The 27,053-nt window shown below is 53.9% G+C and overlaps 3 protein-coding genes across 5 annotated transcripts in view; 1 reads left to right on the top strand and 2 right to left on the bottom strand.

Moving 5' to 3' along the window:
- The window catches only part of WBP1L (WW domain binding protein 1 like), a 71,217-nt gene extending 66,433 nt beyond the window's left edge, over positions 1-4,784 (top strand). For both annotated transcript variants that reach the window (XM_002718584.6, XM_051823544.3), the window contains exon 4: positions 1,241-4,784. In XM_002718584.6, the coding sequence (XP_002718630.4) occupies positions 1,241-1,983 (743 nt within the window). In that variant the 3' untranslated portion in view covers positions 1,984-4,784. The remainder of the gene's footprint in view (positions 1-1,240) is intronic.
- Positions 4,785-10,329: 5,545 nt separating this feature from the next.
- CYP17A1 (cytochrome P450 family 17 subfamily A member 1) lies at positions 10,330-16,296 on the bottom strand. Of its 2 annotated transcripts, none has more exons than XM_089314395.1 (8): positions 15,969-16,296; positions 14,543-14,681; positions 14,099-14,328; positions 13,412-13,498; positions 12,196-12,411; positions 11,731-11,900; positions 11,157-11,260; positions 10,330-10,779 (listed from the first exon to the last, which is right to left on the bottom strand). In XM_089314395.1, exons 1-8 carry the CDS (start codon positions 16,224-16,226, stop codon positions 10,496-10,498), a joined length of 1,488 nt encoding a protein of 495 aa, XP_089170521.1. In that variant the 5' UTR covers positions 16,227-16,296; the 3' UTR covers positions 10,330-10,495. The 2 variants fall into 2 exon arrangements, with proteins under 2 accessions (XP_089170521.1, XP_002718631.1); XM_002718585.6 differs by having other exon boundaries at positions 15,930-16,295.
- A 5,842-nt stretch (positions 16,297-22,138) lies between these two features.
- LOC100346652 (tubulin alpha-1C chain) lies at positions 22,139-23,683 on the bottom strand. Its single transcript, XM_002718586.6, has one exon. It carries the CDS (start codon positions 23,563-23,565, stop codon positions 22,216-22,218), a length of 1,350 nt encoding a protein of 449 aa, XP_002718632.1. The 5' UTR covers positions 23,566-23,683; the 3' UTR covers positions 22,139-22,215.
- Positions 23,684-27,053: the final 3,370 nt, after the last annotated feature.

Raw genomic sequence — 27,053 nt, 5'->3', positions numbered from 1 at the left:
GGCCCAGACCATACGTTAGTGCCCGGAGCTCCTGTGGCCATGGAGGATTTACCCTCCGTGCCCTACACAGACTGGAGCTCACAAGTCCTGGAACGAGGAGTCCTCCTTCAGCATAGGGGAGCAGGCGTGGTGGATGCGGCTCATGAAGCCACTGGACCCTCCCAGAACTCGCAGTGGCTGGGTTCTGGCCAGGTCCCTGTTCCTTTAGAGGGTTGTTTTGGTATTAAAGGCAGCGAGGTGGATGATGTGAGTGAATCAAGGTTTGGAGTTCACAGTCTGGCTTCCTCCCATTTTGCTTACTGCTGTGTGATATGCTTGAGCAGAGATTGCCATGAAAGGGGCAGGTGTAGGGGTGACATTGGGCCTTCCTAAGAACCCACCAACTTAGACGAGCACTCCTCAGACTTCCTGGACTCCAGTGGAGGCCCAGCTGGGCAGCTTGTCCAAAGCCATTCTGCAGTGTGTTCTGCATAATAAAATGGTCACAGTTACTTCAGTTCCACATCTGGGAGGGTTAAGTGTACAGTGCCTGGCATATAGTAAGTGCTCAGTAAATGCTAGTGATTATTGCTGTGTTGTAATTAGGTCGTCTCTGCCTCCGGGCATTCAGCACCTTCAAAAGATAACTCTCCTGGCATATTATTAATAAGCCTTGAATGACAAAGGCCCCTCCTCTGTCACTGATAACCCTAGGTCTCTTGATCTGTTTGTCTTTCCAGACCACTTCTTGCTTCATAGAATGAGGAGCAATACAGATTGCTAACCTCCCAGAGGAAGTTCATAGCACATCTAGAAGGGTGGGGGAAATAAAAAAGTGGTCGGGAAGTCTTGGGTTAGGTCCCTGACCCTGAGGCCTATGGGACACAGAGGGAGGACTCAGTCTGAGCAGGAAACATGAGACTTAGTGTGCATGTGGAAACAGGTCCATTCTGGGCAGAAGTTATTTCTTGGCCGTCCCCTGCATTTGCATGACACTCTGCCTTAGCCCCAGACAGTCCCGAAGTCCTTGCTTATGAAGCAGCTTCAGGGGATCTCAGATTTCAAGAAGCAGGATCAGGTAACTCCCCGCCTGCCCTCTTTATCGGCAGAGTTGCTCAGAGCCCTCTCCCCTGCCCACACCCAGGAGCCGCGGCCATGATGGAGTGGGAAGGCATATTACGTGTGTTTGGTGTGAACTTTGCAACCTGTCTAAGAACAATTGCCAGTGTAGTAATTTCTCCTCCCTACCTCCCCATTTTAGGGTTTTTGCCAAACTATTTACTACCTCCTTATGAGGAAGTGGTGAACCGACCTCCAACTCCTCCCCCACCATACAGTGCCTTCCAGCTGCAACAGCAGCAGCAGCTGCCTCCACAGTGCGGCCCTGCAGGTGGCAGCCCTGCGGGCCCTGATCCCACCAGGGGCTCCCAGGGGGCACAGAGCAGCCCCTTGTCCGGGCCCAGCAGAAGCAGCACAAGACCCCCAAGCATCGCTGACCCTGAGCCCTCCGACATGCCAGCTGACCAAGCAGCTCCCAAAGCCTCTCAAGTGGAGCCCAGCGGCTCTGTGGCTGGTCTTGGGGAGCTGGACCCAGCGGCCTTCCTGGACAAGGACTCAGAATGTAAGGAGGAGCTGCTGAAAGAGGACAGCTCTGAGCATGGTAGTGCACTCCCCGACAGCAAAGACAAGACACCAGGCAGACACCGCCGCTTCACGGGCGACTCGGGCATCGAGGTGTGTGTGTGTAACCGGGGCCACCATGACGATGACCTCAAAGAGTTCAGCACACTCATCGATGATGCTCTGGATGGGCCTCTGGACTTCTGTGACAGCTGTCACGTACGGCCACCTGGCGACGAGGAGGAAGCGCTCTGCCAACCCTCCGAGGAGCAGGCGCACGAGCCTGGGCACCCCCACCTGCCACGGCCGCCCGCCTGCCTGCTGCTGAACACCATCAATGAGCAGGACTCTCCCAACTCGCAGAGCAGCAGCTCCCCCAGCTAGAGCAGGCCCTGCCTCCACCCAGGAACTTGGCAAAGCACCCACGGTAGGGGAGAACCACAAGAGAAGCATTAACGACTTTCCGAGAGAGTGGCACAGCCACTTCGCTGTTCTTTCTTTCTTCCTTCTCTCCTGCGTTTTCCTACATTTCCAGGTACAGTTTGAGGTGTGGTGCCTCTCCCCACAAGCACAGTGCTGCGGAGGACGGAGAAGCTGTTCTGTGACTCATTCCTCTCACCCCACCCCGTCGTCCTCTACCCCGTTTTCAAGTCTCGTCTCACCTACCTGTCTGGGTCAGAGAGATGTGCGTTTTCAAAGCCCCCAAGGAAGGGGGCTGGGACTGTGCCCTGAGAGGATTCTTTCTGTGCTCTGGTTTTTCTCTAAGAGAACTTTGCCCTGTCCCAGGCCAGGAAAGGCAACCCATCTGGGCACTGGGTAAAGAGGGAAGCTCACAGGTGCCCCAGGATTGCCACCCGTGGCTGCCAGCATCTGCAGAGCTGGGATTGGATTAGTCCTGGGGGGGCAGGTTGGGAGGGGCTTGTTCTCAAATCCCAGGTGACATGATGGGCGCATTGCCGGGCATCCTCCACGCTTCCTCCCCTGGGCCTTTGGCTGGCTGCAGACTGGTATGCAAGATAATCCTGCCTGCTCTTCCTTTTTTTTTTTTTTTAAAGAAACAGAATCCAGCTGAAAACAAGCCTACCCGTGGGCAGGCAAGTTATCTCCTAGGAGAAGGAAGTTTGTGGCTCTTTCCAAAGTGGCCTTCTGGGAGCCCAGCCGCAGTAGAGCCAGGAGATACTTTTTGTGCAGACTTAGACTGGGCCGTCTCTGGAAGCTCTGTGAGCACAAGGCCCTGGCCATGGTGGACGTGCAGCTTCCGCATCTCTGCCCTCTGGCTGTGCCCACAGGACCAGTGCCCTCCTCCATCCCACACGGGGTCGGCGGCTTTCACGGCTCCCTGTTCTTTGTGAGCAGACGGGCTGAGGAAGCGGTGGGTGCTGAGAAGGGGCAGCCCTGCCTCATGCGGTATTTTCTCTTTGATTCTGAATGGGTTTTTTGTTTTGTTTTGTTTTGTTTTGTTTTTTTGTTTTGTTTTAAACTGACCACTTAGGAGAAATACCTTGGTTACCTGTGGTTTTCACGCCCTGTCCCTGCCCCCAACTTTGTGTAGGGTGACGACTCCTTTCCCTATAGCCGACATAAAGAGTCTGAGTGGCCGGAGGGGCAGGGGGCGGGGAGGGCAGCGTCCGGAAGGACCGCAGCACCCTCTTGCTGCTGCTTGGCTCCAGGTGCCCGGTTGAACTTTGACAGTAAGCTGAGCAGAGACAGCAGACGGCCGAAACCGACATTCCCTGCCCAGCCGCGTTCATATGAAGAGTCTGGTTCTTTCCCTACTCTCAAACAGTGATACTTAGTCTAAGCATTGATGTTATGGCAAGAAAGGATATATATATATATATATATATATATACACACACACACACACACACACAAACACATATATGCATATATATGTATACACACGGAAACAGACAAATCCAAGGCTGTGAGGTGAATGAACATCTGTGTTTGGATTCCACAAAACCAAAATCCATGTCGAACAAAATGAAGTCCATACACAATGACTTTTTGGATGATCTGTGTGTCTGTCTGTTGTATGTGAGCCCCGAGCCCTGTAGTCCTGTGAAGATGCTTTGAATGGCAGCCATTCTGCTCCCGTGTGCTGCACGTCCGGAGCAGACGTGGCCCTCTCAAGGTAATTTATTTTACGCATTTACTGTTTACTGAACACATGTCTGACTGTGTACTCGGTGTATCCAGCAGCATTGTCGACGGCAGCCCCTGTGTTTGCCAGAGATTCTGTGCTCAGGGTAGAGGTTTTACTCTGCCCATCACTGCAATTTGCACACTTTGCTCCGTGGCCCCTCGAGGCCTGTGTCCTGTCCCCTGTAAATGGAAACGTGCTCTGAACCTGTCTGCTTTCCTCAGCCGCTCCCAGCCCTCTGACTCAGCGCCTGGGAGGTGTCCACGACCACTTGGACAGAAGGCAACAGTGGTGTTTCCGACAGACTCCTGATGGGACCTAGAGCGGCAAGCCTAGGCTTGAGGCTTTGGTGGGCGTCACGGTGCCACAGGGCTTACCTCCCCCAGCTGAGGCCCAGCAGGCGTGGCCGCAGCCCTCAGATGCCTTCCCCCCACCCTTACGTTGAATCCCGAACAACTCACTGAAGTGTCTCAAAGGAGAACAAGGTTTACCAAAATGAATCCTGCTTCAGTTAACTGATCAAATGGAAGAATTCTGACCCTTACGAGGTCTTTTCCCCAAGAAGAGTGGGGATCTGGTCCGAGTGCTGACTGTTGGAGCCACTGCAGCGCCCCCCCACCCCACCCTAAAGCCGTGAGAAGAAAACTGGACCCGAGGAGCTGGGCTTGATTCCTGAGTCGTGGCCTGGCACCTGCCCTGGGAGGCCACCTGCCAGGAGAGAGAGAGATGGACATAGGGAACTGAAGACAAGCTAGGGGGCCTGGGAGGCCGGGGTCCAGTTTTCCAGGTGAATGAAGAGAAAGGGGTTGGTGGAGGGTTTGGTGCTACAGTGGGGAGATTTGCAAACGCTAACACATTCCTGTGCAAGCCCATCACCATTTGTCAGTTATTGTGCATACGTGTATTTTAAGCAATAAGACTCAGCTGGTCAGACTCCTCTGGGCAGTCTCGGTGACGCATTTCCTGTGCTGTGACTGTTCCGAAGACAGAGTGGCTCTGACCACTGTGAGAAGCCCAAATAAAAGTCAATCCCCCCACACCTCCTGCTCTTTTTTTCTGCCTGTACTTCGTGCCTTTTTCTCCTTTCTTAGACTTCAGCGAGTCACGTCTCAGGATCCCAAATCCCAGGCACTTTTTCATCTTCACACAGACTTGGTGGTGTTGTGTTGCCATTGAAGAGAGGATCCTGGGCCCAGCAGAAGCTGCGAGGCCGGGGGCAGACTGGGTGCTGTCGCTGAGTCCGCACTTTGTCCTGGGGACTTTCCCCGCGTGCGCTCTGTCTGGCAAGGGCATGTTTCTGGCATTTGGAATATTCTGTCAAGTTCTCCAAGCAGGTTAAAATCAGACCTGAAACAGCAGAAGCAAGTTTTGCCAGATACCCCATAGCTGAAACACAACAGTTAAAAGTGGGATGTCTCAGTGATGCAACAGAAATGTGGGTGGGTGCTTGGCCTTCAGTTTGATACACTGTGTGTTCATCTGCCCACTTTGTGCCCAGTACCATGCTGGATGGTAAGGATAATGTGAAAAGTATCTAACGCAAGGCCCCTGGAGAACTTGCATTGCAGTTAATAAGATAAAATGTGTAAGTGGGAAATAGTGGCCTAATAGAAGGTGGGGTGGGGCCGGTGTTGTGCTGCAGCAGGTTAAGCTGCTGTTTGCAACACCAGCATCTTGTACAGGAGTGCTGTGTTAAGTCCCGGCTGCTCCACTTCTATCCAGCTCCCTGCTGACGTGCCTGGGAAAGCAGCAGAAGATGGCCCAAGTTGTTGAGCCCCTGCCAACTGCATAGGAGACCCGGGTGGAGTTCCTGGCTCCTGGCTTCAGCCTGCCCCTGCCCTGGCTGTAGCATCCATTTGGTGAGTGAACCAGTGGATGGAAGATCCCTCTTTCTCCCTGTCTCTCTCTGCCTCAAATAAATAGATAGATGATAGAGCGATAGATAGATGATAGAGCGAAAGACAGCAGGGTGAGGAGAAGTGAGTGGCACAGATTCACTCCTAAGGATGTTTGTTGTCTCAAATGCCAGGCAGGAAGTCCCAAAGCTGGTTTTCGGCACTAGGGGGATTGATTGTTCCCTGGGACAATGAGACTTCTTTTGTGCATTGTACTCAATGCTTAAGACAATCCTGTTAGAACTGGGAGTCAGGTGTCAGCCGAAGACCGTGGGACGTAAGAACCTGCTCTCCTGCACAGGAAGAGGCCACCTCTGTCCTGCACGACCTCTCTTTGGACCACCTGCCAGCAGTGATGTGCATCCTGCAAGGGGTTCCTGCCTCCCCTCCTCCAAATGGATTGCTCACTAATGGATGGAGTCCCTGGGGTGGTGGCAGCAATGTGGCCCTCGCTAGGGTTGCTAGCTGTCAGCCCTGTTGTTTCTGAGATTCCAGTGTCATATGTGCCTGCACCCCATCTTTGACCCTGGGCCAGAGCATGCTGTCCTGGCCCCTCGGTGACTAGAGGGATGCTTGCTGCCTCCTTCCTTCTAAACTGCTGGGCTCTTCCAGGCAACCCCAGTGGAGCCATGTTGGCATGTAGGGACTGTTCTGTTTAAAACCAGAGGAAGGAACTGAGGGTGTCATCCTTGTCTCTACGCTAAGGTCTAAGTGGCACAAAAACAAAATGTTGCAACTCTTAACTGACTGTTGCCAAGGCTGTGCATGTGCTCTTGCCACTGGGTTCCAAAGGAACTCTCTGAACAGGGCCCTGGGATCTCTGAATTCCTTGATTTCTCTAAAAACGATGGCATTGGCTGTTTCTGTTCAGGTGGAGACAGTACCAGTACCCAGAGCACAAAGTAGTAGTTTTGATGTACAAGAATTTCAAGAAATTCCCAATTCTCCAGTTTCCTCTGTTCTCAGGAGTGGGAGTTGTTTGGGATTCCAGTTCCAGTGAGTGTGTGACCTTCAGTTGAGCCCTAGAGGGGCCAGCATTGTAGCATGGCAGGTTAAGCCTCTGCCCACAACAGCAGCATTCCATATTATATCAAAGAGCCAGTTCAAGTCCCAGCTGCTCCACTTCCGATCCAGCTCCCTGCTGATGTGCATGGAAAGGCAGCAGAAAATGGCCCAAGTGCTTGATCCCCTGCCACCCATGTGGGAAACCTAGATTGAGTTCCTGGTTCCTGGCTTCAGCCTGGCCCAGATCTGGCTGTTGGGGTCATTTGGGAAGTGAGCCAACAGATGGAAAATCTTTGTCTCTCTCTTGTTCTGCCTTTGCATACATTATTATTACTATTATTATTATTATTTTTAAAGAGCTGTGCCTTTGTCAGGCACTTACCTTGTGCAAAGTATTAGAAATGCAGAGGTGCCTTAGACCTGGCTCCTCTTTACAAAGAGCTGGTAGCAGTCTGGAGAGCAGGAAAGGCACTTCAGCTCTTGTAGCACCATGCACCACTGGATGTCCTGGAGAATTTAACCCAACTAGGTGTTCAGGGCAGGCTTCCTGGAGGAACTAAACTGAGCTTGCCAGGTGAGGAAAGATACAAAGGAAATCTTAGGCGTCAGTCATTCTGCAGTTTATTGAGTACCTACTGTGTGCCAGGTGCTGAGAAACACAAAAGCATGGGAGGCCTGAAACGGGGGAGTGCGCAGGTGGTGTGGGAAAGGCTGAGCAGGTTGATCTTTAGCTGACTGCCTCTGGAAGGTGGGAGAGAGAAAGCTGGGGAGGCGAGCTGGCAGTAAAATGAAGGAAGCCCTATTTTATTGACTGTAGGCGTCTCCACTACATTTTCCTATCTTAGCCTTAAAACAGTTCTCCAGGTATAGACGAACAGTTTCCACTTTCTGAGCAGGAGCGAGGCATCCGGAGGAGGTAACTAACTGGTCCCTGAGCTGGTAAGTGGCAGGGCCAGGGCCTGAAGCCAGATCGTCCCGGCCCCAAAGGCCATGCAGCTAAGGTGAGATGGTGTTCAGAAGGCAGGAGAAGAACCTGTGTCTTCTGAGAGACAAGAGGGGCCCAGGGAAGGTGTTGGGAGCAAGGAGTGCCGGTGGCGGAAGCGGGTGAGGACCCCGTGTCCTTGGGAGCCCCTCCGACTGCACCTCCCCTTAGTCCGTCAGCTTGCATCTGAGACCCCCTCCCCATGCTGGATTGTGTTCAGGGGGAGGTGTGGTGCCTGTTCCAGGTCCCTAGACCCAGTTCACTTCTCCAAGGAGGCCATATCCCTTTGGAGACACTGCAAGCTTCAGTTAAAGCTGTTTGGCTCTTTGGATCTTTCCCTTGGAAGAGTGTTCTGCACTTCGTCAGAGGAAGTAAAACAGAGCTTCTAGTGTTTGTGAGAAGAGGATTTCTGTGTCCTGGGACATTTCTGCTCACTGTGTGAACTGTCCCTCACCATAGTCTAATTCTCCTTCCATTCCATCTTTTTATCACCAAGAAGTCTCCAGAACGCAGCCCCGCTGGAAGCCATCACACCCACCCTGTGTGCTGCAGCCGCGAGAAGGGTTTGTCTCTGGGCTCCCACCTGCTTCCCGGCTGTCACCTGCCCTGGCTGTGGGGGGCAGGGCTGAGTGGGCACTGCAGGGCCTCTGGAGCTGGGAGGGTGGGAAGACCTGTGCTGAGGAAGGACCCGTGTGCACACACCCACTGCCGTCCCGAGCCTGCGGTGGCTTTCGGGAGGTTTGCCTGAAACCCTCAGAGAAGGAATTGGATGATAAAGTGATGATGATAGAGCCAGTATCAGCAACACCCAACACCTCGTTGGGTTAACCTCGATTTCTGGTCCTCAGGGCCCATGGTGTGTGGTTGGTGCTGCTTCCTCATCCGCTCGAGCCCTCTGTTACCGCTGAGAACACTCAGGTACAAGGCCAAGCAGATGGTCCCTGGGCACTCGTTCTGTGAGTGACAGCGCCAGGGGACTGTAGCCCCAGCTTGGAGGAGGACGTTCCCAGCCAGTTCCTAGTCCCGAGGGAGCTTGGGCTAGTGGTTCGGGTCAGTGGAGGAGAGGGCCTCCCGGGCAGGAGTCAGTTCATGAGGTCATTTTCTGAAAGGACACTGCTTGAGGAAGTTTGTCTCCCCAGCAAACGCCCTGAGAGCCCTTTCGTGGGACCCCAGAAGGGGCTGTGGGAGTCAGGGCAGGGCGCACCCCCTGCTGTGCACCCCACAGAGGCCCTGTTATTCTCTCATTGGCCTGGAGACTGGCTGTTTTCCATCGCAGCTAATCTCTGCTTCCACAGAGAACACAGGCCTCCTGCTGTTTATCTCTTCATCACCAGTCTACTAAATGCCTCAACGTTCTGGGCTCCAGCCCTACAGCCAGCGGAGTCGTGATGGGTGGGTGGGGGCTCACTGTGGTGGCAGCAGCTTGTGGCCCAGGGGCCAGGGCGCAGCAATGTCCACCCCACATCTCATCCCGGCTTTCCGGCAAGGTCTCGGCTCACTGGCTGGTGAAGGTGGAGACAGAGTAGGGGGACTATAGCAGTCACGGCACTGGATTGGTAGAGCTGTTATGAAGGAAGAAAACCTCACCCCTCTCCCTCTGTAGGGGCTCCTTTGATTTCTTCTCTCTGAAAAACAGCCAGGCGGATCTCAGCCTTGCCCTACTGGCCCTTCCAGAACCTTCTCTCTAGTCAGAGGGGGCCTGGGTTGTTTGATCAGACCCTGGTCTGGCTGGCGCCAGGGAGCTGAGGCTGGGCCCCTCTGCAGGCTGAAGGGCAGGGGTCAGTTTCATGCGTCAGTCGCAGGCTAACCAGCGCAGAGCTGTGAAGACGCTGACTGCGAGGTTTAAAGGAGCCCGGCCTGACTTTCCCTGCAGACTCCCTGAGGTTTTGACCCGGGAGAAGGGGCAGAACCCAGGCGCTGCCACAATAGGCAGCTGCAGAAGCCCGTTCCTAGCCGGGTCCAGCCCCGGGGGAGGATGGGGGAAAAGGGGCATTTCTGTCTCTGAGGACCAGGGCAGAGTTGCGACTGTGGGTTACACACTCCTTGCCTCAGGCAGACCTGGGAGGTACAGGCAGTGCCGTTTGCTTGGATGAAAGCAGACAAGCTCTGTCACTCCACTTTCAAAATATAAACTTTGAAAATATAAACTCATTCTGCCTGCTGGCCCTGCTGACACCACGGTCTAAGCCAGCAGTCCCTCTCCGTCCTGGGCCAGCGCCTTCTCCCTGTGCTCTGCGCTCCCACCGTCGCCCCTGTCCAGACCACTCTCCACGCAGCAACTCTGTGGTCTTTTAAAAACACGAAGCACATCATTCTGCTCACGTGTTGAGACCCCCACCCCCAGTGACTTCCTGTCACGCTTGGGATACAAACCTGAACTCCTGCCGCCCTCTCCTCCAGGGCCCAGCTCTGGCCGTGCTGGCCCCTCCCACCTCGAGCCCCTTCCCCTGCGGCTCCCTGGGGTCCTCACCCATCCGCGCGGACCCCTTGTTCACAGTAGCCACCTGCCATTCACATTCACATCACCCAGGTTACTGAGAGCTTTTGGGAGTCTCTGAAATTCTTATTTGTGAATCTGACAGCCCTCACTGGAGAGCGAGCTCCCTGAGACAGGGAGCTTGAGTGTCCCGGGCACGGTGTAGGTACGCAGTAGAACATCTGTTGGAAGTATGAGTGAGCAAATGAATGAAGGAACGTGCTGCTCAGAGACTTGGTTGGGTTTATACGCGTCGCTACCAATGCTCCAGGCTGGCCAAGGCGGCCGAGGGGACTGGGAGGAAGGAAGAACGGGGCGGGGGAGAGGGGAGCAGCACCTCTGATTCTGTACTGGGGTCCACAAAGGGTGAGGGGGGTGGTTAGGGACAGACTCTAGGTGCTGCGCTCAGCCTGGGCTTCCCTCCAGGCCTGGCGCACCCTGATCTTTACTTTGAAAGGGTCGATCAGAAAGACCACCTTGGGGCTGCCCTCCAAGGAGGGCAGCTGTCCATCGTCTGGCACCTCCAAGTCGAACTTCTGCAGCAACCAGGCCATGAATAGGAAGAGCTCCTGGCGGGCCAGAATCTCACCCACGCAGGAACGGGGCCCGGCTCCGAAGGGCAGGTAGCTTAACGATGGTGAGATGAGCTGGCTCCTTGTCGGATCCAAGAAGCGCTCTGTGGGCGAACGGGAGGCATCAGCAAAGGGCCGGGGGGACATGCAGCCTGCCCACGAACCCCAGCCTGCAGTCCTGCTCTCGGGCAGTCCTTACTGACACAGAGGAAATGAAATACTCAGGAAGGATGGGAAGGAAGCCACATCATAGCACCAGGTGGAAACGCCACCGCCATGCACATGGAGAGGGAAGGCTGAATAAGAGACATACCTAGCGCTTCTCAGAGGGCTAAGTTTGCATTTGTAGGTGGTTGGAATTGGTGAGGGGCCCAGCTGCAGAATCTGGGTCCAGGAAGTTGGAACCAAGAGTTCGATCAGCAAGCTCAGCAGAGGGGCTGGGGCGCTGGACGTGTGGCCCAGGGAGCAGGACAGGACTTACCAGGCATGAACTGGTCCGGGCGGGACCACTCTTTCTCATTGTGATGCAGGGCCCACAGATTGATGATGACCTGGGTGCCCTTGTCCACCGCAAACTCGCCGATGCTGCTCGGACAGGGAAAGGAGAGGCGCCCTGTTCCCGCTCCGCCCCGCCCCACGTTGCCCACCTGAGGCCAAGCAGCCCTTTATGCCCTCATTCCCATGGCTCCCTTCCCCAGCTTCTGCAGCTCCAGTCTGAGCCCAGACAAGGCTCATGTGTTGGCCCCTGTACACATGCACACTCGTGTCTGTCAGGGCAGGTGGCCGTGTGCCTGGGGCTATTGCGCTGGGTACAAACATAGCATGCTGGGGCTTTCATGCCATGCCACCTGTCTCCAAGGGCAGCAGGCAGCTTCTGAGGGAAGTGAGGAGGAGCCCATGGGTGTCAGTGGGTGGAGAGTGCATTGAACAGTAGGGCGAGGGGTGGGATGATTGGCAGCAGTCAGTGGTTGACTGACCGTCGGTTGACCAGCAGGCTCAGGGAGGGAGTGTGAAGGGCTGGATGTCGCTGGGCAAGGGGTGGCGGGGAGGCACACCTGGAGTCGGTGGTGGCCTTGTGGGGGATGAGCATCGGGGCCACGGGCCTGATGCGCAGCACTTCCCGGATGGTGGCCTCCAGCAGCAGGAGTTGGTTCCGGTCGCTGATGCTCGGTTTGCGGCTGAATCCCACTTTCTGGTCAATCTCCTCATGGATCTTCTTCTTCAGCTGAGGGCCAGAGCAGGGTGCGCGTGACCAGTGTGCCGGGAGAATCATGTGCTTAGGAGAACTCTGCTGTCACGTCCAAAGAGCCTGCCCAGAGCGTTCCCGGCGGTGGCCCTGCAGCCCAGGCCCTGCTTCTAGAGGCGGCGCGGCTCCACTCTGGGACGCGAGGCCACCACGGCCCCGGCGATGGGGCAGGCCAGGCCCCGTGTTCTGCAGAAGGCCTAAGGCTGTTGCCTTTCCCCTTCCCTGGGACCAGAGGCCGGGCTGCCTGGGCAGACAGGAGTGGAGAGCAGCTCACCTGTGGGTTGTGCAGCAGGAAGGCCACGGTCCATTTCACCACAGAGGTGGTGGTCTCCACCCCGGCCCCAAAGATGTCCGCTATGGTGGCGAAAATGTATTTGTCTGAGAGTATCTCGGAGTCCTGGTCCTGGCTGGCATTGTTATTGTCTGAGTTCATCTTGGCTTGTATCAGTATGTCCAGCATGTTGGTGATAGAGTTGCTGTTGAACTTCTCCTGGGTTGGGTAAGGTTGGGAGGCAGTGAGGAGGAAGGAGTCCTGTCCCAGACTGCAGATAATACGGCTCCTGCTCGGATGGGGCTGCCCAGAGCCCATGAACTTGTGGAGGTAGGAGCCAGCACTGGGCCCTCTTTAAATTTTTTTTTTAAATTTTTTAAAATGTATTCACTTGAGAGACAGAGACAGAATCCTATTCACTGCTCCACTCCCCAAAAGCCCACAATGCCTGGGGGTGGGGGCTGAAGCCTGGGGCTGGTCTCCCACATTGGTGGCAGGAACCCACTTACTCGAGCCATCACTGCTGCGTCCCCAGGGTCCACATTAGGAAGCTGGAGCTGAGTATCAACCCGGGGCACCCCAGTGCAGGACGTGACATCATAACTGGTATCATCCTACCTGCTAGGCTGGCCTCCTGCCCCAGGGCCCTCTTTATTTTATTTATTTATGTATTTATTTATTTTTGGACAGGCAGAGTGGACAGTGAAAGAGAGAGAGACAGAGAGAAAGGTCTTCCTTTTGCCATTGGTTCACCCTCCAATGGCCGCCACGGCCAGCGCGCTGCAGCCGGCGCACTGCGCTGATCCGATGGCAGGAGCCAGGTGCTTCTCCTGGTCTCCCATGGGGTGCAGGGCCCAAGCACTTGGGCCATCCTCCACTGCACTCCCTGGCCACAGCAGAGAGCTGGCCTGGAAGAGGGGCAACCGGGACAGAATCCGGCGCCCCGACCGGGACTAGAACCTGGTGTGCTGGCGCCGCAAGGTGAAGGATTAGCCTATTAAGCCGCGGCGCCGGCTCCCAGGGCCCTCTTTAAATTGGGGGATTGCACGAGTCCCTTCTAAGTATCTTTCTCAGTTCATCGCTTTCCCCGTCCCTTTCATTCATTCAGTTTTTTCTTGTGTACCTACTATGGAGATCCTACAGTGTCCAAAATAGACTCCAACCCTGCTCTTAAGACACCTTCATCCTAACTCATAGCCTCCTCTCCTCCATCGCCTACCTTGTAACTTTCAAATACTTTCTTCAGCACATTGTCTCGCATTCTCACGTACTTCCTCATCATTTCCAGCGTTTTATTGGGAAAAATCTGGGGAGTAAAAAGAAATGTGAAGTCCCCTTGTCTTCCGCTTTGCTTCTCCAGCTGCCAGAATCCCTCCTGCAGGTCGATCCTAGCTTTCTGCCCCTGGAGAGCTCCGCTCCAACCTTGATCTTCAGCCGAAATGGAAAGCAGGCCGGAGAACAGAATGGGGTCACCTGGGACAGTTCCAGACAAAGGAGCAGAGAGCGGTGGCCATTTCTCCTTCCCCATTCAATAAACACCAACTCTTATCGCCCTTAGGGGCAAACACTGGTTTGGGTCTGGAGCCTTAGGCAGATGCTTTAACCTTGCTGAGCCTGTTTGCTCACCCTCCAAGGGGAATCCAGTGATGCCCGTGAAATTCTTGGTATACCCGGTATTTATAAAATTACCTTACATTAGCGTGAGCATCAAGATGCGTGATTAAATGGCTAGGTCTGTTTACGTGGAGAAGTGGCAGTGGTTGTACAAGGCAGAGGGGGCAGACGACCCTGTGGCTGAGGTGTTCAGAAGAAAGGTGGCCCTGGAGCTGGGCGGTCAAAGGGAGGGGGCCGGGAACACGGTCAGGGTCTGCTGGGACCCGGAGGTGCGGCCGCGCGGCCTCCTCACCTTCAGCCAGGGGAAGATGTCCACCAAACAGTCCTTGTCCAGAGTGTTGAGGATGCCTTCATTGTAGTGCTGGATGACCTGCAGCTCAGGGTCCCCCTTCTTGTAGGAGGTCTTGAAGCAGATCAAGCAGATGATGTTGGTTATCGCCGTGAAGAGGGACGCGGTCAAATCGATGGTCTGTCCATCGTGGGCGGCCAGCAAGTCACAGAATACACTGACTTCCCGACATACTGATGGCAGACAGGGGGCATGAGGTGGGGAGTGAGTCAGCGCTGCACCCTCACCTTCTCTGCCAGGGCGGGGGACGGATGACAGGTGGCCACTAGATGGCAGCAGCAGCCAAGAAGAGCCTGGACCGAGCCGTCAGCGGCTGATCCTCCCGGTCCCCAGCCTTCACCTCCCCACAGCAGCCCCTGTGGGATCCAGGGCCAGCCCAGCACTCACTGATCTTCTCCAGCTTCTGGTCGCCTTCCCTGAACAGGGCAAAGGTGCCCAGCACCAGCTTCCGATGCAGCTGCCAGTGGGCGCCGTAGTCAGCAAAGGCAATGCCCTTTTGGTTGTCCGAGAGGATGTCCAGAGTCGCCTTTGGAGAGCAGGCAGGGCTGTCGAGAGCACAATCCTCCCCTCCCCGCTATCCTCTCCCCAGAGCTCCCGAACCGGCCCGCTGCTCCCGATTCCATCAGGAGAAGGAAAGAAATCTGGGTTCAGGAGATAGGATAAGCTCTCTGAGGCAGGGACCTTGTGGGTTTCTGCAGAGACTGAGGACTGCCCAGATCTCAGCCTTTCCCTGGGCCCTCTGGGGGCGCTAATGGCCCAGTGCAGCTCACGCAGGCTTAGCTTTCTGCAACCAGCTGTACGCCCAACCGTAAGCCCACATCTGGAGAGGGTCCCATCTGGACTTGGGCTAGGCTGCCTCCTGCCAGAGGCACACTCCAAAAACGCCAAAAAGCACAAGGGTCCAAAGCCTCCCTCTCCCAAACCCTGACCTCCAAGCCCCACCTGATGCCTCCCCCATCCTTTCTGCCCTGGAGAGAAACCCAGCCGAGGGGGGAACAAGTCAGGCACCTCAGCCAGCAGACCTGGCCAATGGTCCAGGGAGAAACAAGTGAAGCGGTGGTCTGGTGAGAGGTGGGGCCCTGCTGGGGTGGGGGCGTTGGCAGTCTCCACACGGTGAGCACCCTCCTCTCCCAGCAGGGGGAGCAGCAGCCCCAAAACACCCAGTGGGCCACCCTGCTGTGAGCCGGCGCGGTGCGGCAGCTCCAGGGAGCTGCGACCCCAGTCCTCCCAGTCCTCCGGGAGCCAGCCGCCTTCTCCCCAGCATTTCCCCCTGGAGGACGGCAGTTGCTGCCCCATTTTCCATGAAGAAAACTTTTTTTTTTCCATTTTCTGTTAATACCGGCTGTCTCTTGAGCCTGCTGCACCGGGCCTGGGCCGTGTGCTTTATTATACACCTTCTCGGTGAGGGAGGGAAGGCTGCGGCGAGGAGAATGGGGTGAGCTCTCCTTGACCCAGCAGGCCCCTGTGCCCACTGCCACCCCACGCCGCCTCCTGGGCAGCCCAGGAAGGGGGCCCTCCCTTTAATCCCTCCTTCCCAGCTTAGAGGCTGGGTAGGATCTGAGGGGGGTCGCTCCCCTCTCCTTGTTTTTGGAAGAGTTCCAGGTTGTTGGAGCTAGGGACTGGGGGAGAATCATCCCAGGCATGGCCTGGCTGCAGAACCGCACAGCCCTGGGGACGGGGTGGGGGAGGGGCACTGCTCACCACCCGGGGCCAGCTGCTGAACCGCACAGCCCTGGGGGAGGGGGGAGGAGGAGGGGGGAAGGGCACTGCTCACCACCCGGGGCCGGCCGCTGAACTCCTTGCCTTTCTTTACCAGCACCTCCTTGGCCAGCTGGTGGTTGCCGACGATCACTGTGGTCTTGGTGCCCATACGAAAGGAATAGATGGGGCCGTATTTCTCCTGCAGCTTGAATAGATTGACATGCAGATGGCCATGTCTGGGGAGGAATGGCAAACTGCCCACCAGGGGCAGGGACGGGAGGCTCTTGGGGTACTTGGCACCAGGGTGCTTTGCCTTGGACTGAAAGAAATAGACTAGCATGAGCAGCAGAAGAGCCAGCAGCTCCCACATGACGGCCAGGTACCAGCAGGCAGGATGCAGAGCTGTGGCGTGGGAATTGCTGTGGCAACTCTAGGGTACAAGGAGACCTTTATAAGGGCTGCCCTGTTTTTCACCTTGACTTGATGTTATCTCTTGCCTTGTGAAAGTTTATCCTGGAGCAGAGCCAGGCCTGAGCCCTCCCCCAGAACAGGGTGAGAAGGGGGGAGTGATGGCCTCCTCAAGGGCGGTGCAGCTTCAGGGCTGACCCCTGGAGGAGGAGCCAGGTAAGGGGAAGACAGCTGGTCCCTCCCAGGAGCCGCCCATGACCTCAGAGTGCACCAGAAGCCACTAAGCCATGTCATAAAATAGCAATCACTGGACAGATGATAGAGGGTTACAACCAGTAGGGATGGTCAGATATATCATCCTGTCTTATTGGTTAACATCTGAGCCAAGCAAGGCCTTTGGAGGTCATTCAAGACAGTGACAGCAAGGATCCAGATGTCCCAACTTCTGCTTTGCTGCCCTTTCCAGAGAAAGTGATTGGCTGTGGGTTCAGAGCCACAGGAGTCAGACAGGTTTGGGCTCATGTCCTGGCTTGGCGACTTGCCAGCTGTATGGCCTCGGGTGAGTTACTCAACCTACCTACCTTCCTTCCTCCTCCCTCCCTCCCTCCCCCTTTCTTTCTTGACAGGCAGAGTGGACAGTGAGAGAGAGACAGAGAGAAAGGTCTTCCTTTGCTGTTGGTTCACCCTCCAATGGCCGCCACGGCTGGCGCACCGCGCTGATCTGAAGCCAGGAGCCAGGTGCTTCTCCTGGTCTCCTATGCGGGTGCAGGACCCAAGGACTTTTATTTAAAAAATGCTTTTGCTGCGTGAAAGTATACAGAACATAAAATTTACTATTGTGGCCATTTCAGGAGCACCAAGTATAGACATGTCCAGATGTTGCATAGCCATCACCACTATATGTTTCCAAAACTCTCTCCTCCCCCTCAGCAGACACTGGACCCATTCAGCAGCAGCTCCACATTTTCCTCTTCCCCACAGCCCCTGGGAACCTCCAGTCTATGTTTTTGTTTAGTTTTATTTTTTAAAAGATTTTATTTACTTGAAAGGCGAAGTAACAGAGAGGGGGAAACACACACACACAGACACACACAAAGATCTTCCATTGCCTAGTTCTCTTCCCAAATGGCTGCAACAGTTGGGGCTGGACCAGGCTAAAGCCTGGAACTCCATCCAGGCCTCTCATGTGGGTGCAGGGGCCCAAACACTTGGGCCATCTTCCCCTGCTTTCCCAGGGTATTAGCAGGGAGCTGGAACCAGTGACCATGTGGGGTGCTGGCTTTGCAGTCAGTGGGTTAACCTGCTGTGCCACAACCCTGGCCCCAGTATATGTTCTGTATGTAAGAATATGCCTGTTTGGGGACTGATGCTGTAGTGCAATGGGTTAAAGTCCCGGGCTGTGGCCTCAGCATCCCATATGGGCACTGGTTTGAATCCCAGGTGCTCCACTTCCAATCCAGCTCCTTGCTGATGGTTTGGAAGAGCAGTGGAAGATGACCCAAGTGCTTGGGCCCCTGCATCCACGTGGGAGACTCAGAGGAAGCTTCTGGCTCCTGGCTTCGGCTTGTCCAGCCCCAGCCATTGTGGCCAATTAGGGAGTGAACCAGCAGATGGAAGACCTCTTTCTGTTTCTCTCTCTATATATAATTCTGTCTTTCAAATAAATAAAAATAAATAAATCTTTTTTTTTTTTTTTTGACAGGCAGAGTGGACAGTGAGAGAGACAGAGAGAAAGGTCTTCCTTTGCCACTGGTTCACCCTCCAATGGCCGCCGCGGCTGGCGCACTGCAGCCGGCTCACCGCGCTGATCCGATGGCAGGAGCCAGGTGCTTCTCCTGGTCTCCCATGCAGGTACAGTGCCCAAGCACTTGGGCCATCCTCCACTGCACTCCCTGGCCACAGCAGAGAGCTGGCCTGGAAGAGGGGCAACCGGGACAGAATCTGGTGCCCCGACCAGGACTAGAACCCTGTGTGCCGGCGCCGCAAGGCAGAAGATTAGCCTACTGAGCCGCGGCGCCAGCTTATAAATCTTTTTTAAAAAAGGAATATGCCTGCTGTGGTGCAGTAGGTTAATCCTCCGCCTGTGGCTCTGGCATCCCATGTGGGCGCTGGTTCTAGTCTCGGCTGCTCTTCCAATCCAGCTCCCTACTGTGGCCCAGGAAAGCAGTGCAAGATGGCCCAAGTGCTTGACCCCATGCACCCACATGGAAGACCAGGAAGAAGCTCCTGGCTCCTGGCGTCAGCTCAGTAAAGCTCTGGCTGTTGCGGCTATTTGGGGAGTGAACCAGCAGAAGGGATATCTTTCTCTCACTGTCTGTAACTCTACCTCTCAAATAAATAAAATATTTTTAAAAAAGTAATATGCCTGTTTCTTCTAAGTGGAATCATACAATATTTGTCTTATTCTGTCTGGCTTATTTCACTTAACATGTCTTCAAGTTTCATCTACGTTTGTAGCATATATCAGAACGTCATTCTTTTTATAGCTGAATAATGTTCATATATTTAGGTTTTTTTTAAATGAGGACAGGTACAAGTATTAAGTCATCTCTTTTTCTTTATTTTTAAATTTTCACTTATTTATTTGAAAGGCAGAGAGACAGAGACAGACAAACAGAGGTCTTGGAGCTGGCGCTGTGGCATAGTGGGTAAATCCACCGCCTGCAGTGCTGGCATCCCATGCAGGCGCTTGTTTGTGTCCCAGCTATTTCACTTCCCAGGCAGCTCCCTGCTAGTGGCCTGGGAAAGCAGGGGAAGATGGCCCAAGTGTTTGGGCCTCTGCCACCCAACATGGGGGAAGAAAGTGCCTGGCTCCTGGTTTCAGCTTGGTCCAGCCCTGGCCGTTGAGGCCATCTGGGGAGTGAACCAACAGATGGAAGCTCTGTCTGTCTCTTCCTCTCTCCATAACTTTGACTTTCAAATAAATAAATAAATCTTTACAAACAAAAACAGATAGAGCTCTCCCATCTACTTGTTCACTCCCCAAATACCTAATATACCAGGGCTGGGAGGACAGGCCAGGAGCCAGGAATTCAATCTGTGGTTTCCCATGTGTGTGGCAGGGACTCAGCCACTCGAACTGTCTCCTGCTGCCTCGCCGAGTGCACATCCACAGGAAGCTGGAATCAGAAATGAAGCAAGAATTCCAACCCATGTGCTTTGACGTGGGGTGCCAGCATCCAGCGTAGCGTCTGGACTGTTGCACCAAACACACCCTGGGTGTTTTAAAATTATTGTTATTATTTTAAAAGATTTATTTATTTAGGCCAGCGCCGCGGCTCACTAGGCTAATCCTCCGCCTAGAGGCGCCGGCACACCGGGTTCTAGTCCCGGTTGGGGCGCCGGATTCTGTCCCGGTTGCCCCTCTTCCAGGCCAGCTCTCTGCTGAGGCCAGGGAGTGCAGTGGAGGATGGCCCAGGTGCTTGGGCCCTGCACCCCATGGGAGACCAGGAGAAGCACCTGGTTCCTGCCATCGGATCAGCGTGGTGTGCCGGCCGCACTGTGCTGGCCGCGGCGGCCATTGGAGGGTGAACCAATGGCAAAGGAAGACCTTTCTCTCTGTCTCTCTCTCACTGTCCACTCTGCCTGTTAAAAAAAAAATTTAAAAAAAGAGATTTATTTATTTATTTGAAAGAGTTACACAGAGAAGGAGAGGCAGAGAGAGAGAGAGAGAGGTCTTCCATCCACTGGTTCATTCCCCAATCAGCCACAAAGGCTGGAGCTGTGCCGATCTGACTTTCAAATAAATAAATACATCTTTAAAAAATTTTTTTTTCTAGGAAAGCAGAAGATGTGATTGGGTCCTGCCTTATCTTTGCTAAATTAATTTGCAAAGATTTTAAAAGAGAAATTGTAAAGGCCTGAATCTAAGCCCTAAAGTCATTTCAAAAATTTATTTATTTGAAAGGCAGAATGACAGAATGGGAAAGACAGAGAAACCTTCCATCCATTGCTCTACTCCCCAGATACTCCCAACAACCAGACGGGACCATGCCAAAGCCTGGAGTCAGGAACTCCATCCAGGCATCCCATTGGGTGGTAGGGACCCAAGCACCTGGGCCATCCTCCACGGCCTCCCAGGAGCATTAGCAGGAAGTTGGTTTGGAAGCAGGGGAGGGACTTGATCCCAGGTACTCCGATATGGGATTTGGGCTTCCCAAGCTGCTGCTCAACCTGCTGGACCACAACACCCACCCCGTGAACGTCACTTCAACCATCTCCAGGCAGATTTTATAAATTACCTTCTTCTGTGTGTTACGCATACTGGTAATAGAGCATATATTTTTCAGATGAGTCGAAAATGTCTTTATTAAGAAGCCACCCACATGGAAGACTCGGATGAAATTCTTGGCTCTGGCCTGGCCCAGCGCTAGCCATGGTGGCCATCTGGGTAGTGAACCAGCAGATGGAAGGTCTCTCTCTTTCTCTCCCTTTCTCTCTGTAACTCTGACTTTCCAAATAGATAATTCAATCTAGAAGAAGGAGAAGGAGAAGAAGAAGAGAGCTGAATGGGAAAGGAAGCAGCCAGCCTCTGGACTTGAGTAGGTGCCCATATAGGATGCCAGAGTTAAAGCTATGGCTTAGCCTGCTGTGCCACAACACCGACCCCATAACCACTCTGCTTCTAATTTAGGTTTCTGCTAATACGCCTGGGGGTGCTGCAGGTGGTGGCTCAAGTACTGAGTCCCTAGTACCTGTGTGGAAGACAGGGATGGAATTTGTGACTCCTGGCTTTGGCGTGGTCCAGCCCTGGCTGTTGAGAGCATTTGGGGAGTATACTGGGGGGTAAAAGATAACATCCACTCTCTCTTTCTGTTGCTCTGCCATTTAAATAAATAAATAAATAAATATTTTCTTTAAAAACTCAAAAGATCAAACCAACAAAGGCCATAAAATGCAATCATGGGGCTAAACCCCTGCCTGCGGGGCCGGCATCCCCTGTGGGTGATGGTTCGCATCCACTTCCGGTCCAGCTCTCTGCTGTGGCCTGGGAAGGCAGTGGAGGATGGCCCAAGTGCTTGGGCCCCTGCACCAACATGGGAGACCTGGAAGAAGCTCCTGGCTCCTGGCTTTGGATTGGCCCAACTCCGGCCATTGCAGCCCTTGGCAGAGTGAACCAGCAGAGGGAAGACTTTTCTCTTTGTCTCTCCCTCTTTCTCTCTATAACTCTGCGTCTAAATTAAATAAATCTTCTAACAAATGTATCATTATCAACAGTAAAAAAATAAAATAATATTTTTTAAAAATTCAATCACATATATTTGGGGATTTTTGCTTTAAGTAGTAGCCTTACTTTTTACAATTTAATTAAAATGTAAAAAAAGTTGAAGACAGATTTTTCAGTAATTCATATGATAGACATAGTGACTAATATCCAAGGGTAGGGAGTGAACTGTACAGCCAGGCTGTGACTGTTAAGTCAGCATCTGAGACCACTGCCTCCCACTCTCATGAGAGTGCAGGTCAAGTTCTCAAAAAGGAGAAACCGATTTCATTCCCTTGTTCTAGGGCCAGATTCCCTCAGGCTCACTAAGGCAAAAGTTCGGAAACTGACGTCAGAGACGAGTGTTGGGAGGCAATGATTGACATCTCTAGTAGAAGTTCTCCATCTGGCAGACTCCGTGAGTGCCAAGAGCAGCGACTGTTTGTTAATTGTTGACTGTTGGTGAGGGCGACATCCTTGAGAGGGGTGATATCAGTGAGGGAGAATGCTGATGGAGCAGGGCCAAGGACAGACTCTCGAACCTTGACATACATGAGATGGCAATGGGAAGAAGGGAAGAAACAAAGAATTACGGAGCATCTGGGGTTGTATGATATTTCATAGTGGAGAGTCTAAAGAGTTGGAAACAATCAATAATGCACCTCAGAGTCTTTTTTTTTTAATATGCAAACATCACTTTTATTGACAGCTTCACAAGACACAAACAGCAGCAGCGTGTGCAGACAGGTTAATATTCTTCACCCTCATCCTCTCCCTCGGCACTGTCTGCTCCAACCTCCTCGTAATCCTTCTCCAGGGCAGCCATGTCCTCACGAGCTTCAGAAAACTCTCCCTCCTCCCTGCCCTCCCCCATGTACCAGTGAACAAAGGCACGCTTGGCATACATCAGGTCAAACTTGTGGTCCAGGCGAGCCCAGGCCTCGGCCACGGCTGTGGTGTTGCTCAGCATGCACACAGCTCGCTGCACTTTGGCCAGGTCTCCACCAGGCACCACCGTGGGAGGCTGGTAGTTAATGCCAACCTTGAAGCCAGTGGGGCACCAATCCACAAACTGGATGCTGCGCTTGGTCTTGATGGTGGCGATGGCAGCATTGACATCTTTGGGAACCACGTCGCCATGGTACAGCAGGCAGCAAGCCATGTATTTACCGTGGCGAGGGTCACATTTCACCATCTGGTTGGCCGGCTCAAAGCAGGCATTGGTGATCTCTGCTACAGAAAGCTGCTCGTGGTAGGCTTTCTCAGCAGAGATGACGGGGGCGTATGTGGCCAGAGGGAAGTGGATGTGGGGGTAGGGCACCAGGTTGGTCTGGAATTCTGTCAGATCAACATTCAGGGCTCCATCAAACTGCAGGGAAGCCGTGATGGAGGACACGATCTGGCTAATAAGGCGGTTCAGGTTAGTGTAGGTGGGGCGCTCGATATCGAGGTTTCTACGACAGATGTCATAGATGGCCTCGTTGTCTACCATGAAGGCACAATCAGAGTGCTCCAGGGTGGTGTGGGTGGTGAGGATGGAGTTGTAGGGCTCCACCACAGCTGTGGAAACCTGGGGGGCTGGGTAGATGGAGAACTCCAGCTTGGACTTCTTGCCGTAATCGACAGAGAGGCGTTCCATCAGCAGGGAGGTGAACCCAGAACCAGTTCCCCCACCAAAGCTGTGGAAAACCAAGAAGCCCTGCAGGCCAGTGCACTGGTCAGCCAGCTTGCAAATTCGGTCCAGGACGAGGTCAATGATCTCCTTGCCAATGGTGTAGTGCCCGCGGGCATAGTTATTGGCAGCATCTTCCTTGCCCGTGATGAGCTGCTCGGGGTGGAAGAGCTGGCGGTAGGTGCCGGTGCGAACTTCATCAATGACCGTGGGCTCCAGGTCTACAAACACGGCCCTGGGCACGTGCTTGCCAGCGCCCGTCTCACTGAAGAAGGTGTTGAAGGAGTCGTCTCCTCCCCCAATGGTCTTGTCACTTGGCATCTGGCCATCGGGCTGGATGCCATGTTCCAGGCAGTAGAGCTCCCAGCAGGCATTGCCGATCTGGACACCAGCCTGGCCGACGTGGATGGAGATGCACTCACGCATGATGGGGCTTTGCAAGAACGTGCGGCGCTGCAGGAGGCGAGGGGACGGCGACAAGGGCTCCCACTGACAGACCAGCAAAGAGTCCGGGTTTTTTTTTTTTTTTTTTTTTCAAACAGGCAGAGTTAGAGACAGAGAAAGGTCTTCCTTCCATTGGTTCACCCCCCAAATGGCCACTACGGCCGGCACACTGCGCTGATCTGAAGCCCAGAGCCAGGCGCCTCCTCCTGGTCTCCCAGGCGGGTGCAGCGCCCAAGCACTTGGGCCATCCTCCACTGCCTTCCCGGGCCACAGCAGAGAGCTGGCCTGGAAGAGGAGCAACCGGGACAGAATCCGGCGCCCCAAATGGGACTAGAACCTGGGGTACCGGTGCTGCAGGCAGAGGATTAGCCAAGTGAGCTGCGGCGCCGGCCATCTCAGAGTCTTATAAGGGAGGGTCTGAAAGACAGCCAAGGAATTCGGCAACACGAAGGGCACAGCTCACCCCGGTCATGAGACAGAGTGAGACCAGGGTGCATTGAGTAGTCTGTGAATAGGGGATGAGATAAAGACACGGGTCTCTGTTATGTTTTCTGCTAAGATGCTGATTGAAAAGGAAAGGGGAGACATGAAAGGAAAACTAGAGGGGAATGAGGCTTCAGGAGTGGACTTGGGCTTTTTATTTTATTTGGGATAAAAGTCTTGAGCATACCAACCCGCTGAGTGGAAGATCACAGAGGGTACAAGAATCTGAGGAGCAGGGCTTAAAAACAAACACACATTGCTTCATACAGTCAGCTCAAATATATCCTAGGGGAGGGTATTTGCATAGCAGTCAAGACACTGAGGTGCCTGCGTTCCCTGTCGGAGGTCTGGGTTTGAGTCCTAGCTCTGCTTCCAATTCCAGCTTCCTGCCAGTGTGCATCCTGGGAGACAGCAGGGGACAGTACTTGGGCCCCTGCCACCTGCATGGGAGACCTGGATTGAGTCCCTGGCTCCTGGCTTCAGCCGGATCCAGTCCCAGCTGTTGTGGACATCTGGGGAGTGAACCAGCGGAGGCAAGATCTCTGTCTCTGTTTCTCTGCCTTTCAAAAAAAAAAAAAAAAAAAAAAAAAAAAAGACAAAAGGAGATAAGGCCGCCACCTGCGACACGGCACCCCATATAGGCACTGGTTCCTGTTCCAGCTGCTTCCCTTACAATCCAGTTTCCAGTGAATGGCCTAGGAAAAGCAATGAAAGATGGTGCAAGTACTTGGGCCCCTGCTACCCAAGGGGGAAACTTGGATGAAGCTCCTGGCTTTGGCCTGGCACAGCCCCAGCCATTGCAACCATCTGGAGCATGAATTAATGGATGGGAGATATTCCCTCTCTCTCTCTCTCTCTCTCTCTCTCTCTCCCCCTTTCTCTCTGTAACTCTTTCAAATAAATAAATATTTAAAAGAAAAAAAAAGATAAAGCCTAATGAGGAAAGACCTTTAAAGTAAAAATAAAATGTATTCTCTGTGCTCCTTTTCTTTTTTAAAAATTTAGCTCAGTTATGAAATAGGTAGTATGTGGGGAGCAATCCGGACTAGACTAAGTTACTCGAATTAGGACTTATTCTTTGCATCTGCTCTCCCACAATATGGCGCTGGGAGAGAAGTAAACAGCTTCCGCACAGCTGCCTCCAGTTCAACCAATTAACTGTAGGACTTGCTCCTGATTGGAGAGCAGCGTACTCGGCGTGTGGGCAGCCGAGTTGGGATTGGCGGAGGAGGACTATAAAGGAGGAGAGAGACGGCATGCACCGGGAACATCTATGGGGAACATCTAAGGGAACCCGTGCAGCCCCCGAGAAAGCCGACCGGCGGTGTGCCGCTCCCCTGCGGAAGTGGGGAATGTGGCCAGGGGGAACTGCCCTTCCACGGAGGTGGAAGGGATAGTAGCCAACCCGGGAAGAACCAGCAGCAAACCCGGGGAGGGCCGAGCAGACGAAAGAACAGCGCAGGGTCCTATGTTGCTCCTCCACGAAGAGGGGGAGCGACATAATGGTGCCGTGACTCGGATAGGAAACCTAGCTCGGATAGGAAACCTAGGACGGATAAAAAACTTAGGAGGGAAGAAACGGGAAGAACTAGGGAAAATATCGGAGAGAGAAACTAGCAAACAGCCTAGGGAAAATATTGGAGAGAGAGACTAGCAAACAGCCTAGGGAAAAGCCGGACGAAAAAGGAGCCGGAAGAAGCTATTGAAAGCCTAGGCATAGATTCGGATACGGACTACGGGGGGAAGCTGGGAGAAATCTCTAAGGTCGAAAGTGAAAGTGAACGCTAGAACAAACAGACTCGGACGCGGACTGTGGGGAGAGGCCAGGAGAAATGAGGGAAGAGTATTGTTGGAGGAAAGCTTGGGGAAACATACCGGGTAGAGAAAAATGTTAGGGAAATTGAAGCCGCGGGGGGCAGGCCAAGGCGGACACGAAAGCCACTTTGGGATTCTCAAGTTAGCCCGGGAATAGGGGGCGAAAAGTTGAAACTAGAAGCTGAAACGTGAGCCTGGTTGGGATCCGTCTGATTAGCCCGGGGAGCAAAGGACGGGAAGCCAAACCGTGGGGCGGAGACGTACGCTGGGTTGAATTCGCCAGGCTAGCCCGGGGAACTTAGATTGAATGCTAGTGGCGGACACGTAAGCTACGCTGTGTTACTCGCGGAAGCCGCCGCGTGCAGAGAGCACGGGGCGTGAATAGATAGGGAACGGGGCTGGCGCGAGGCTGTGGTTCAGACGCGAAAGGGTTAAGCGTGGAGACCGCGGAGCGCGCGAAGCCGAGCCGCGCAAAGCCGGGAAGCTGCGCAGATGAGAGAGGCGCGCGGGCTGAAGCGGCGCAGAGCCGGGAACCCGCCGGCGGGGCGAGGTGCCGGAAAGCCGCAGGGATAAGAGAAACAGAAGTTTGGAAGTGGAGTGAGAGAAATGGGAATGTTGGCAGACAGAAGTAAAATGGGAGAAATAGGAATGCCCGGAGATAGAGAAATAGAGAAATAGAAAGGCCTCCCTACAACACTGCAATGTGAGAGCTTGGATTCGGTCTGCCTGATTAAGTGAGGCGATGAGCACCTGGGCGGCTAGCAGCTTATGCGCCGCAGGTCACCGAAGACAGGCACGAATTAACATCAGTAAGGCTTCCCCACAATACAATTAGGAGGCTTGGATTCGGTCTGCCTGATTAGGGCGGTAAGCACCGACAGGCAGCTCGACCAGAGTATGAGCTGCAGGTCACCGAAGATAGGCACAAACCAACACTAATAAGTCTCCCCCACAATACGGCAATGAGAAGGCTTGGATTCGGTTTGCCTGATAGGTTTTGTAAACACCTGCAGGCAGTTCTAGCAGAGCAGAGCATGCGCTGCAGGGCACCGAACACAGGCACGCGTCAGCGCCTAAAAACCTCCTCACAACATGGCGAAGAGAGGACCCGGATTCGGTTTGCCTGATAGGACTTGTAAGAGCCTGTGGCAACTCTAGCAAGTAGAGCAGAG

This window comes from Oryctolagus cuniculus, chromosome 15, assembly GCF_051225735.1.
Source record: "Oryctolagus cuniculus isolate XC-2025 breed Fujian yellow rabbit chromosome 15, ASM5122573v1, whole genome shotgun sequence".
NCBI lineage: Eukaryota > Metazoa > Chordata > Mammalia > Lagomorpha > Leporidae > Oryctolagus > Oryctolagus cuniculus.
The sequence above is the reverse complement of the archived record's forward strand: the minus strand, read 5'-3'. Positions and strand labels throughout refer to the sequence as shown.